At 43.5% G+C, this 14,026-nt stretch overlaps 1 protein-coding gene and 1 pseudogene across 1 annotated transcript in view; both read right to left on the bottom strand.

The window, feature by feature from the left end:
* The window catches only part of LOC102973503 (arf-GAP with SH3 domain, ANK repeat and PH domain-containing protein 1), a 150,710-nt gene that overhangs the window by 91,704 nt on the left and 44,980 nt on the right, over positions 1-14,026 (bottom strand). The window contains exons 4-7 of the mRNA XM_028500773.2: positions 9,552-9,626; positions 9,021-9,070; positions 6,876-7,005; positions 5,575-5,660 (exon numbers count right to left, since the gene is read on the bottom strand). Coding sequence (XP_028356574.1) covers positions 5,575-5,660; positions 6,876-7,005; positions 9,021-9,070; positions 9,552-9,626 — 341 coding nt within the window. The remainder of the gene's footprint in view (positions 1-5,574; positions 5,661-6,875; positions 7,006-9,020; positions 9,071-9,551; positions 9,627-14,026) is intronic.
* Positions 1,674-2,088, bottom strand: LOC102975501 (SNRPN upstream reading frame protein-like; annotated as a pseudogene).

Here is a 14,026-nt window from a genome sequence, read left to right as displayed (position 1 = left end):
GGGAGAGGCCACAACAGAGGGAGGCCCGCATACCACAAAAAAAAAAAAAAACAAAAAAACTGAAGTATAGTTGATTTACAATATTGTGTTACTTTCACATGTAGAGCAAAGTGATTCAGTTACACATATACATGTAAAATCTTTTTTCATATTCTTTTCCATTATGGGTTATTACAAGACATTGAATATAGTTCCCTGTGTTATACGATATATCCCTGTTGTTTAGAATAATGTTTTAAATGCTAATCCACATTGTAGCGTGTATCAATGCTTCATTCCCTTTCTAAAAAAAATATCTTTATTGGAGTATAATTGCTTTTCAATGTTGTGTTAGTTTCTGCTACACAACAAAGTGAATCAGCTATATGTATACATATATCCCCATATCTCCTCCCTCTTGCGTCTCCCTCCCACCCTCCCTATCCCACCCCTCTAGGTGGTCACAAAGCACCGAGCTGATCCCCCTGTGCTGTGTGGCTGCTTCCCACTAGCCATCCATTTTACGTTTGGTAGTGTATATATGTCCATGCCACTCTCTCATTTTGTCACAGCTTACCCTTCCCCTGCTGTGTCCTCAAGTCCGTTCTCTACGTCTGCGTCTTTATTCCTGCCGTGCCACTAGGTTCATCAGTACCGTTTTTTTAGATTTCATGTATGTGCATTAGCACACGGTTATTTATTTTTCTCTTTCTGACTTAACTTCCCTCTCTATGACAGACTCTAGGTCCATCCACCTCATTACAAATAACTCAGTTTCGTTCCTTTTTATGGCTGAGTAATATTCCACTGTATATATGTGCCACATCTTCTTTATCCATTCATCTGTCGATGGACACTTAGGTTGCTTCCATGTCCTGGCTATTGTAAATAGAGCTGCAATGAACACTGGGGTGCATGTATCATTTTGAATGAAAGTTTTCTCAGGGTATATGCCCAGTAGTGGGATTGCTGGGTCATACGGTAGTTCTATTTTTAGTTTTTTAAGGAACCTCCGTACTGTTCACCATAGTGACTATATCAATTTAATTCCCACCAACAACGCAGGAGGGTTCCCTTTTCTCCACACCCTCTCCAGCATTTACTGTTTGTATATTTTTTGATGATGGCCATTCTGACCCATGTGAGGTGATACTCCACTGTGGTTTTGATTTGCATTTCTCTAATGATTAGTGATGTTCAGCATCTTTTCATGTGTTTGTTGGCCATCTGTATGTCTACTTTGGAGAAAAGTCTATTTAGGTCTTCCGCCCATTTTTGGATTGGGTTGTTTTTTTGATATTGAGCTGCTTGTATATTCTGGAGATTAAACCTTTGTCAGTTGCTTCATTTGGAAATATTTTCTCCCATTCTGAGGGTCGTCTTTTCGTCTTGTTTATGGTTTCCGCTTCATTCCGTTTTATGGCTACACAATATTTTGTTTCTCCATTCATCAGTGGATGGATATTTGGGTGTTTCCACATTTTGGCTATTGTAGATAATTCTGCTATAAGCATTCACGAACACATTTTTATTAAACACTGTTTCCACATTTTGGCTATTGTAGATAATTCTGCTATAAGCATTCACGAACACATTTTTATTAAACACTTGTTTTCAGTTATCTTGGGTATACACCTAGGAGTGGAACTGCTAGGACACATAACTCTACATTTAAACTTTCTGAGGAACTGACAGACTGTTTTCCAAAGTAGTTGCCCCCCATTTACATTTCTACAGCAATGTACTGAGGGTTCCAATTTCTCCACTTTCCATCAGCACTTATTTCCTGCTATGTTACTGTTTTCTTTTTTCATGATAACAGCTTCATTACATTGTCGGCTGTTTTTTCATTTGTTCTCTTGGAACAGCTACCTGGGTGTTCCAGTAACCCTGCAACCCCCTGTTGGTGTCTCAGCTAAGAGTGCCTGTCTCAGTTCTGCCTGGAAACACAGCACGCACTGACTGCCGCTGCTGAGATGCTCTCGGGTACAGCTGACTCTCCTGGTGGCTCAGTGAGGCTGTCCTCCTACATCTGACGTGGACGTCCACCTCTGGAACGTGCTGCCCTGTAGCCCATCTCAGGAGTAAGCACTCCCTGGCTCACTCCATCGTGCCACTGGCCTCGCCACTCCGCCGCTGCTGTTTTTAATTTACGGTCTTCCTAGTGGGTGTGATGTGGCATTACACTTCGGTTTTGATTTGCACTTCCCTAACGACTAATGATGCGGAGCATTTAATCAAGGGCTTTCTGGCCATTTGTATATCTTTTTGGGAGAAACGGCTATTTGAAGTCTTTGCCCGTTTTTAAATTGAGTTGTTTATCTCTTTGTTGTTGAGCTGTAAGAGTTCTTTATATATTCTGGACACTACACCCTTATCAGATAAATGATTTGCAAATATTTTCTCCCCTTCTGTGGGTTGTCCTCTCACTTGCTTAACAGTGTCCTTTCACTCACGGAAGCTTTTACCTTCGAAGTCCATTTTCGTTTTTTCCTTGGTTTCTTCTGTTTTGTCTGTTTTGACACATATTTACTGAGCATCTTTTAAATGAATGACTGTGACTTTGGGCAAGTTACTGATCTTTTCTGAGCTACAATTTCCTGGTTGCTCTTGATAAATGCTAGCTGTTATTATCTGTAAGATGAAGGATGGTACAGTAATGTTTGTAAGTGCTCTCGAGTCTGCAGACCATAATGATACTCACCAGGTGGTAAAAGGAGTGGGTGAGCAGTAGCATAATGTGTTTGTTTTGAAACCAGCATGTTACTGACAATGTTCATGTTTGAAAGTGAGGAGTAGCTGGTGGGGTGAGCTGAAACGGGTGACAAAAGCTCTTCTTGGGCTTCCCTGGTGGTGCAGTGGTTGAGAGTCTGCCTGCCAATGCGGGGGACGCGGGTTCGTGGTCCGGTCCGGGAGGATCCCACGTGCCGCGGAGCGGCTGGGCCCGTGAGCCATGGCCGCTAAGCCTGCGCGTCCGGAGCCTGTGCTCCGCGACGGGAGAGGCCACAACGGTGATAGGCCCGCGTACCGCAAAAAAAAAAAAGCTCTTCTTTCCTGCGCCCTCTATTTTTCCGCTGTAGCGGCTGTATCCCCACTGAGGTACTATGAGTAGACGAGCGATTACTGGAGCAAATTCACTCTTGAGCTCCACCTGACTACTATGTATTGAAAATCATTTTGGGAACTGGAATAAGTTCTCAGAATATGAAATTTCTCTTTTTAAATCTAAGTAGAGGATGTTTTACAGGTCCACTACACATCTATAAAGAGTCTGGAGAGATTGACTGAAGCAGGAAAGAATAAGAGTAGTCCTCAAAAGAAAGGTACACTGGTTTCTCGCTGTGATGGCATCCTTGCGGCTCAACCTGGGGCAGCTGGGGTTGAATTACATTGTAACCCAGTTCTACTACTGGGTGTCTCTGAATCCCTCTCCCTGCAAGGAAGCTCTCAGCGCGTAGGGTTTCCTTCTGATCTTTCTCTGCCCTGGGGTAGATGCTTCTACCAGATTCCACTGCCCAAATGCCAGCCATCCTCCAAGTCCAATTCCAAGTGCCACAACCTCCTTTAAGGAGCCCTCTGTAGTCTCCGTGGCCAGAAGTCTCTCCTTCTCTTGATGCCCTGTGTTATCAGTCACTTTCCAGCCCCATTATGATTATTGATGGACCTGACCAACTTCCTGTACCAGACAGTTAACTCCCATGGGCAGAAGCATTGTTTCACCTCTGAACCCCAGAAACTAGAAAAGTACCTGGCCTCTGTTAAGAGAGTAATAAATATTTGTGGAAAGGGAAAAAGCCAAGAATCAAGGGAGGATGCTCTTCTCTTCACCTTTACCAACGAAGACTAATAATCTCTAGTTTACAAAATGTCTTATTTTTCTGGAAAACGCATGTTTGTGTAGGTTAAATCCTCCTCTGTGACTTAGAGATTTTGAAATCAAAAGAGATTTCTAAAATCAGGTGAAATCAGACTTGCTGCTCAAGTGTTGTAGTAATTGAGAAGACAAAGAGATTCACTTATTTCTGTAAAAGTTTCAAAGAATGATCCGTTTCTAGGAAAACTGAAACTGATGAAAGATGAAAAATTCCACCCTAAACTAAAATCAGGGACCACCACCACACATTTCAAAGTTTCATAAGCACCCTGCTACACTACGAAGGCAAAGGTTAGTCCAGGTCTTCGGTATGAGGCTTCCACAGGCAAAATTATAAATGTGAAACTATTTCTACTTCACTATAATTACTTTTATACATATCTGAAAGTTTTATACAAGGCGGAATCTACTTTGAAAAGAGGAAAAAAGTAAAATCAAATTTATGTAAATAACAAGTTGATCATTAAAAGTTTGATCTTCCTGAAGAGAAACAATCCTGTATAATAAAATATGTGAATGAATGATTTTTAGTGCCACTTAGAACCATCCGAGCAGCAAACAGGCACAATGCAGTGCCCATAGGCACTGGGTGAGGCAGTCCCTATGCATTATCTCACTTAATTCTCACATCTTCGCAAAACCCAAGGTGGGTCTACTATGATTCTTAACCCCACCTGACAGATGAGGATACTGAGGTTTAGAGATGCACCTGACAAAGGTCACATGGTTACCCGGCCGCAGAGCCAGGATGTGAACTCGTCTATCTGCCTGACTCCAGCCTGGTGCTTTGCCCATCACATTAATGCTAGCCCCCTTGAATGTTTCCATTCACCATGAAGATCCTCCTAGATACAACATTATCAAAAAGAATAAGACAGATGACCAAAGGAAATTATAAATTTTAACTTTTTGGAGAGTAAGCATTTTACCTAGTCCTAATGACCTTTACAGTATTCTACTTATAAATAACTATGAGAGCTGTCTGGACCACTTTGGAAAGTCCTTGCACTCTATTCTCTGTAACTTCCACAGATTCAATACAGACTTGAATGGTAACCGGCACATTTTCAGACAAAAATTCTACAATAAAACCAACGAACGCTAACCCAGTAAGTGAGCAAGAAGTAAAATAAGCAAATGTGGTGCCACAGCATGTCAAACATAATAGAGAGGTGGCCCTGCAACATACGCGAAAATGGTGCCGGTGTAGAACAATGGATGTCTCTCAAAATATACCAGCAACTACACAGGAATCCAAGTATAAATACCAAGTACTGCTAATGTCCAAAGTATTTAATTTCACTTAACTTGGATGATGAAAAAAAAAAACAATGCCAAGTAGGAATATGTGGTACAAATGACCCAATAATAGGTAAAATGCCAAGTAAGCGGGGGAGGGAGCTCCTAGAAAGGCCTCTTTAGTGAAAAAATGACAGTCAAGCGCATTTGTGACAACAGCTCCACAGGCTGTCAAGGCCAAAGTTAGCATTTGTAAGACAGCATTTACAGGAGCCAAACAGCTACACTAATTTGAGTTAATGATTTATAGAAAATGCTGAAGATGGAAGACAAAACCATTTCTTATCGTTTGGCCGTGGACGGTCATTATACAACTATATACAGGGACCAAATGAAGACCAGAAAGGAAAGAATTAAGAAAACCAACGAAGTGAAGGGGACCCTACTTGGGCTAATAATCATGACTGCAGTAGTCCACTTACTTGCACTGTGCGTGATAATACTTTATCAGATTCTGCAGCAGATCCACACCCTTTTTGGTCTTGATTTCATTAACTTTAATGAGATACTGCGGAAATAAAACAGAATTGTGCGTTGATCAGATTACCAGTCGTTAATCAGTGTGAGTTACTGAGGCTCAGCTGCAGCCAGACAGTGTGAGCTTAATTTAGGGAATGCTGATTTGACACAGTCACAAGTGTACCAAGCAAACTGATCAGCGTGTTAGCATTTTATGGATGCTTAAGATTAGTTTACTAGACAAGCAGAAATCAAGCACAGCAAAACATTCTGGAATAAATGATGATCTCCCCCCGGTGTGCAGTGGATCTCAAACCCATAGTTCACGTGGTCAAAACCTGCAAGATGGACCGAAAGACAAGTGGCATTCTCTTTAAGGGATATGCTTGTAAGATACTAAAACTTCCAGACCAAAGAGGTGAATTGGAAAGCACTTTTGCTACTAAAAAGTGAAAAAAAAAAAAAAATAATAATAATGCATTATTAGTTTATGCACTAAACACTACTGGCTCTGATTTTCACAACTGGCCAAGATTTTCTGTTGATATTGTTTGTTTCTTGTTCACTTGTTTTACTGCATGGAAGTGTTCACAAACAGACAAGTTCAAGGAGCCAAAGGGTAATAATCGGTGGTGGGCGGGGGGGAGAAATAAAGAAAAAAAAATTAGGGAAGAAAAACTTGAAACTGAGAAAATTCTATCCCCTTTAATATCTTCTGAAAACTGCAAAAGGAATTCCATTACTCAGCATCAGAATGGGTTGGTCTCTAGGTCAAGGAATGCCAATGGGAACCCTGTTTGAGAACCACTGCTCTAAGTCTAAGGCAACATGCTTTTTGTTGCATTTATTTTTTTCATGAGCTCAGACTTTAATCACTACTTCAAGTTTTCATTCAGACTTGGACACATGGTTAAAAAAAAAGCAACATGCTGTACATCTGTACCAGTAAAACTTAATATTCACCAGTGTTACCCCTCACCAAAATTGTTTTTCCACACTCACTCACAAGCAATAGTAAAGTTCTCACCAAAGAATCCTGTTTTGGCTTAAAGAGCCCCATAGGACCCAGGCTCAAAATATGAGACAACAGTGAAACGGCGGATCCCAAAAGGCTTGGAGAAAAGTGGAGATTAGAGTCCTTGAGAAACAGTCCCCTCCTCTAATCATCAAACACAGCCTGCATTTAAGCATAAAGACTGCTGACTAGCAGGAAGGATGACAGTTAATCAAATTCTAGACAAAGGGCTGAAAAGTCTGCTCTTACTTCGCACATCTGGAGCTGAAAGAGGCGCCTCTCCTTCTCCATTTCTTCCGCGATCTCAGCTCCGGTGATCTCTGTGCGGATCATCCCGTGCTGTTTGGCGTGCTCCCTTTTCTCCTTCTCAATTTTTGTACTGTGATGAAAGCAGGTGCCATCATTAAAAACAAAAACTTCACACTCATGTCTTTCCTTCAATGGGAGCCACTTGATTAGTTGTAAATTACCAGAGTTAGGAGGCAGGAACTCGTAAATGGATAGCATCGATCAAAAGTGAAAATCTAAGTTCAAAGAGAACCAACACATTGCATGGATCTTCACCAAGGAGACTTCCTACATTTTAACTCTGATCTCACACATGAATGGATTCATATAAATTCTCTTATATTTTGGTTGGCATCAAGTAATTTGGACAGTTTACTCTTTCTAGAGTAAGGCACCTTACGATGAAAAACAATCAGAAGGTTGGAGGCCTGAGGCATATCTTGATTACCAACGGATTGAGATTTAAGAGTTTACTTCGAAACAAAGTATATAATGGGTCTTTGTAGGCATGCACGTAAATTAGTCAAAAGTAATTTCCAATATTTCTCTAAACTTAGGCTGTTTTCATACCCCCAGTAACGTTTTAATCATTCAACCACCTGGCACTGGATTGTACAAAATAAGGATTCAGAAGAAATCCTAATCTATAATTTGGAATGCTGTGAAAATGTTCTACAGTTGGGAGGCAACCAGGGAAATAAGAGGGAAGGACCACAATAAACCTATGGTACCCGAGGCTAATGCTAGGCTATGACAGATGATACTTTGGTATTAACACCAGGGGTCACAGCCCTTTTTCTGAAAATCCATTAAATTTGAAAGCAGACTTCTAATTTCAGAAAGAGCCTATAATTTCTAGTTGTGAAAGCAAAGACTGATTTAGCCTTCAAGTCTTCTTTTAAATTGTGGGGTAGGATATCAAACCCCGAAGAAAGCCAATATCCTTGTCCACATACGAACACAGTGGAAAATCAAGCCATCAACCCAATGCAAAACCTACAAACCTGGCTGGGATTCAATGTAATACCCTCGTGCCATACCTAAGCAACTCTTTTCATCACACCACCTTGGAGGTTAAACGGGTGTGAAGGCAGGGATTTTACCAGAAGGAGAATAAACCTCAGCTCTCTCTCCACTGGTGTGGGTGGGAAGAAAGCAGGAAGCTACAGACTCTTGAGAAGAAACATGACGGGCGGGCATAACTTACTCATGAATTTGTTTTTCTTTGGCTTGTGTTTTCACTCTGCTGTTATTGCTGCCTACGGAAATGCTTTTATTCTCTCATGTTTGTACTTACCCAAGTTTATAGCTGAGACTTTTATTAAATGTTTTTAAATACATTTCTCCTCCCACCCCACTCCACAGCCTGGTTACAAATGCCTCAGAGCAATAATCACAAAGGGATGTGGTAGGACTGGTACCGCACGAGGATGAGCCAGGCCCACGACAAGACCTCACATGCGGCCTCCCCCTCATCCCGCATGATAACCCCAGCATGCAGGCCTCTGACTGCCGTCACGCCACACGGCTCCGGCTCTGGGGTTACACAGACCGGAGGAGACACCAGCCCGACATTTATTAGCCTTAGGACCTTCTGCAGGCCCCTCAGCCTTTCTAAGCTTCCGTTTCCTAAGCCATAAACAGACAGTGCAAGGTGCACACTAAGAGGGTTGCTGTGAGGAGGTCATGCATGTAAAGCACTTTGCACAGGCCCTGGTGGGCAGACAGATGTCACAAACACTGGGTATTATTTGTACTGCCCAGTTGCCGTGCTATCCTGAAATGTGTAAATGGTCTACAGTTGTGTGCTAACTATAATGAAAGAAAAGCTGCAACAGTCACAGACCTACAACTTGACAGTTAGTATCAGCCATGGATGCCCAAATACCCGACAGTGAAAGTACATCTCACTCCAGACAACTAGCACGGGAGGTGTCAGCACTTCTAACCAGGTCAGAACACCCAGCCTCTCAGCCCTATGAGGATGGACTCACCAGTGTTCTGTCCCAAAGCTATTAGTTCAGGACTCTGTCCTTCTTGTAGTTATTCTTTTTCTTAGAATACTCACAACAAATAAACGAAGCAACCAAACAAAAAAACACTTACAACTTTGTCTCATAATCTTTCCAAGCTTTGTCAAATGGCTTCTTGAGATCCTTAAAAAAGAGAAAATAAAACTGAGGTTGAAAGTACTTTTGCTTAAAGGTGTATAATCTTCCATTAACATCTCAGCAGAAATGCCCTCCTTTATAGGACACTCGAAACTTCACACAGGACACATCACACGACGTCCTACACCCGAGAAGCTAAGAGAGTGGGACGGTGTGCGTTCCCGGTCACGACGATAAGGCAGGACCCAGTGGTTCAGAGAGGTGGGTCCGCGGGTCCTCCGGGGGGAGCCCAGACTCAGCGAAGACGCCCCCCGCCGCCCCGGTCTTCCCGAGTGTCTCATCTTGTCTCTCGGGCAATAGCACTATGTGAAGTGGTGTGGCTTTTTCTAATGATCATTTTCCAACAGCACTTTTTATGCTGAAAACGTTCAGAGTGCCTTTCAGACATGAGTACCACTGGGATCTTAGAAGAGAAAGAAGGCAACCCTTTCAAGCTAAACTGAAAATCAAATTTCTCAACACTCACTCCTTTGACTCCCTTTAGGTCTCCTTTCAACAAGGAATCCAAGGTGAAGATCACATTGTGGCTCAGGCCCTGGAGCTGAAAAGCAAACAAGGATGGGAGACGGTTAGAAAAAGAAGGTGCACGTGGAACAGCAAAACCAGCCGATGCTGGCTGAGCACGGTCACCCCACTCACACACAAGCTCGGTGAAACGAGGGCAGAGACCTCGACGGTCCTGCTCACAACCATATCCTCGGTGCCAAGCTCCGTTAAGAAGAAAGCTGTTTGGGAAGTGCAATCTACAGCTGGGGCAGGGTTTTTTTTTCACTGTTCCGGGGCGGTGGCCTGGGTCTCCTTGATTTTAGGGTGGTGCGAAGACCAGTCTACAGAGAGAGGGGGAAGGAACGTACCCAGCTGGGGAGCAGGGTGGCAGGGAAACCAAGCGAGGGACGGGCCAGTGTGGAAAGAGTCAGGAAAACAAGGGCTGAGAAGCGCTATACAGTCCGTCTTCAGGGGGAGCCCTGGCATCTTGGCGAAACCAGTTTCCGCAGCATGGAACCGAGACCGCGGGGACCCGTAGCACCGGTTACAGATGGAGAGGCTGGCGGGTCCCCTCATTCGAGAGGGAATTTTACTCATGTGTGAGCGTATTCATTTATCAGGCCGTCCACCCGTCCAACCACCCTTCCATCGCTCATTTACAAACTACCTACTCTGTGACACCCGCTACGCCAGGGCCTGGGACGGGGGTGCGATGATGTATACAACACGGCCTGCCCACAGAGAGCTGGCGACCCAGGGGCAGACGCAGTCAGTACGCAACCAGCTCTACCGCATGATGAGGTTAGGCAGAGAGGGAGAAGGTGGTGTGAGAGGAAGCAACGCTGACACTTACAGGCTCTGTGCGTGACCCTCTGAACCAGAGCTCTAAAGCGAGGCTGCTAGAACCTGTCGTGGGTGGCTGCTGGGAAGATGCAGCGAGTTAATGCACCGGGAAAGTGTTGGTGTGCTCCCTGACACCTGGGAAGCGTTTATCACCTTAAAAATCCTACGGGATGTTAAACACGAATAAGGCAATGTGGGAGCAGAGGGGCAGGGCGGGGAGACCTTCCCTCCAGCCCTGAACTCCTCCCTAGCCCTGTCCCGTGGTTGTCATCCGAGGCTTCCTGCAGCTCCAAGTCACTCCACGTCTTGCCCTCCCTGACAACCAATGTGACACACGAGGGCACTTTCCCAATGCACACCACCAGAGGGCTCGGGTCAGAAACAACCATCTCTTTTCTTTTTTATTTCAAAGACAAAGAGATTCCAACCAAAACATTCCATCTTTGCAATCTCACCACCACCCATGCAGAGAAACAGCCGGGCTGGCAGGCCGGCCAACAGTGAGAGGGCCATGATGCACAGCCTACGTTCTGGGAGGTCGAGGGCACTGGTTCTTAGGGTGTGGGGTGAAAATAATATCAATAACATTAATATTTAATTATCAAACATTATATTTAATTAATAACAGTAATATATAATACATAATTTATAATTACACTGTTAGATAATTATTGATAATATAATTATATAATAGCTATAATATTTAATTAATAATAATAAATATGATTAATGACAACGGTTTGTGGCTTTCCAAAGGGTCACAGTATGTAAACTGATATAGAAAATATCTGTGGTATTAAAATGTCACGGAGAAAGTTATTAGGAAAAGACTATCTTTTTGTTGTTGTTGTTGTTGTTTGTTTGTTTTTGCGGTACGCGGGCCTCTCACCGCTGCGGCCCCTCCCTCTGCGGAGCACAGGCTCCGGACGCGCAGGCTCAGCGGCCACGGCTCACGGGCCCAGCCGCTCTGCGGCATGTGGGATCCTCCCGGACCGGGGCGCGAACCCGCGTCCCCCGCATCGGCAGGCGGACTCTCAACCACTGCGCCACCAGGGAAGCCCCGGAAAAGACTATCTTTTAAAAGGCTCCTTGGGGTGGGAGTTTGCAAGTAGTAATAATAAAAGAAAAGGTTGAAAAACACTGGCTTTGGGTATGAGATGGGAAAAACAAAGATTAACAGAACTCATCCCTGCCCTAGACAGACAGTGGGAATAACGTTCTGCTCTGAGTCCTCAACAATCTCATTCCTGGGTCACAAGCCCCCTGCATCCTGCTGCCCTGTGGGTCTTGGGCGTTTGCGTGGATGGTGGGTAAGTGAGGCAGGGCTCTCCGCTCATCAAGCCAGAACCTACCTTTCCTCTGTTCATGGAGATCCTTGCATTCTCATCTCAACACTTACCGCCCTTAACCCTTTATATATGCATCTGTTTCCTCATTTGTTTGCTGTGTCCCCAATTTGAATGCAAGCTCTTTGAGACTGGGGTCTGTAAGTTCACTGCCATGTTTCCAGAATTTAGAACACTGCATAGCACAGAGTAGGTACTCAATAAATATTTAGAGAATGAAGGAAATACAAAGTCACATGTGTATAAGGGTCTTCTCTACGGGAATGTTTATACGGATGCTAAGTTTAGTGCTTATCAACAGGGGACCAGTTAATAAATTATGCAAGTTCTACACAATTGCCATAAAAATGAGAAAGCTTTTTACGTCTAACTTTGGAAATATCTCCAAGATAAACTGTTTTGTGATAAAAGCAAAGTGAAAAACAGTATTCATGGCATACAAGGATTTGTATAAAAAGAGGAAAAAAATACGTCCATGCTTCAATTATTTCTGAGAGGATACAGACTAAACTGCTGATACTGGTCCCGGCCAGGGATGGACACGGGGTAGGGCAAGGACACAGGGTGGGAGAGGAGCCTTGTACTGTGTACCTTCTGCATTTCGGGGTGGGGGGGGTAACATGTACTACATTATATATTCAAAAAATGTAAAAATTCTAAAACAAAACATGAAGAGACAGTGATCATAAATCATTTTTAACTATTAGTCCTAAATCAAGGCTTTCCCCAATGTCTCTCATCCTTTGGGAAATGAAGCAGGAAAAAACAAAAAAATACATAAAAGTCATTGCCACCTTGGCCTGAAGGCTGTGTTACAAAGTAACAATAAAAGAATTGTGAAAGTCTGTGGTCTGTACTCAATGTGGGGGTTACTGGGAAGGAAAAAGTCCCTCAAAAACCACGTACTGACCACACAACGAACACACGGCATCACCTTTCGGCCCAGTCATCATGGTCAGGCTCTGGGCAGGCGTGTGGACTGCAGTCGCAGTGATGGAAAACTCCAAGAATTAAGAATTTCTTTGTGGTTATCCACACACATACTCTTGGGAGCTGATAAGAAACCAAGGCAAAATAACCGTGTATTATGAATTCAGAATCTTCCCAGTGATGATCCTATGAAAAGGCCATAGGAAAAAAAATTGAAACTTACAGACCCCTCCTAACTTATTTCCCGGTGAAAAGGTAGGTTAATTTATAAAAACTGGCAAAGGAGATTGTGTTAAGTGAATAGCAGCTGTCTGTTATTATAAAGATACTGAAAGAAGTCAGAGAGAACAGAGCAATCTCAAGAGGAGGAAACTTTTAGGACATATTTGGGCAAAACTAAATGTCCTTCCTTGGCCATCCCAACTAAGAAGAACACCTACCCTCTCAGATATTTTATGGTGTTGCTCTGTGACAGGGATGGGTCACAAGGCTTCACAGGTGTAGGATTCTGTCATTTTCCTGTTTGTTTGTTTGCTTTTAATTTTCCGGCTCTTTCAGGAATCCTTTTCATGACCTGAGCAAACTGTTCATTGCAAACGGATGTGTAACAAAAGCATCCCATGGGCAATGCAACCGACATAACAACATAACACAATAATATTATTGTGGACAGACTTTCCGTATCACCTTCAGAATCCTCAGATTTTTAAAAGAAGCCTTTCAATTCTTTTATATAATTATTTCCCATTTACTTTACTGAAGTCCTATTGATTACTCCACTCTCATTTACTCTCAATCCATTTCCTTTATCAATAAAGTTAAATTAACGTAAGTTCTTTATGTGATTCAAGATTACACAAGGTTAGAGGGCATGTTTTAAGAAGTATATCTTTTCCATTATATTAAGCACACAACACATTAAAGACCATTTCAGGAATGATGTTTAGTTGGGTAAAGACACTACTTTCCAAACAAACTGCTGTTCGTTTCCTTCCTCACGAAAGTGAAATTTCTCTGGGACTTCCCTGGTGGTCCAGGGGCTAAGACTCCACGCTCCCAATGCAGGGGACCTGGGTTCGATCCCTGGTCACTAGAACTAGATCCTGCATGATGCAACTAAGACCCGACACAGCCAAATAAATAAATATTAAGAAAAGGGGGGGGGCTTCCCTGGTGGCGCAGTGGTTGAGAATCCGTCTGTCGATGCAGGACACACGGGTTCGTGCCCCGGTCCGGGAAGATCCCACATGCCGCGGAGCGGCTGGGCCCGTGAGCCATGGCCACTGAGCCTGTGCGTCCGGAACCTGTGCTCCGCAACGGAAGAGGCCACAACAGT

The sequence above is a fragment of the Physeter macrocephalus genome, chromosome 15 (assembly GCF_002837175.3).
Source record: "Physeter macrocephalus isolate SW-GA chromosome 15, ASM283717v5, whole genome shotgun sequence".
Classification (NCBI taxonomy): Eukaryota; Metazoa; Chordata; class Mammalia; order Artiodactyla; family Physeteridae; genus Physeter; species Physeter macrocephalus.
This window is presented reverse-complemented; position numbering and strand designations above follow the sequence as displayed.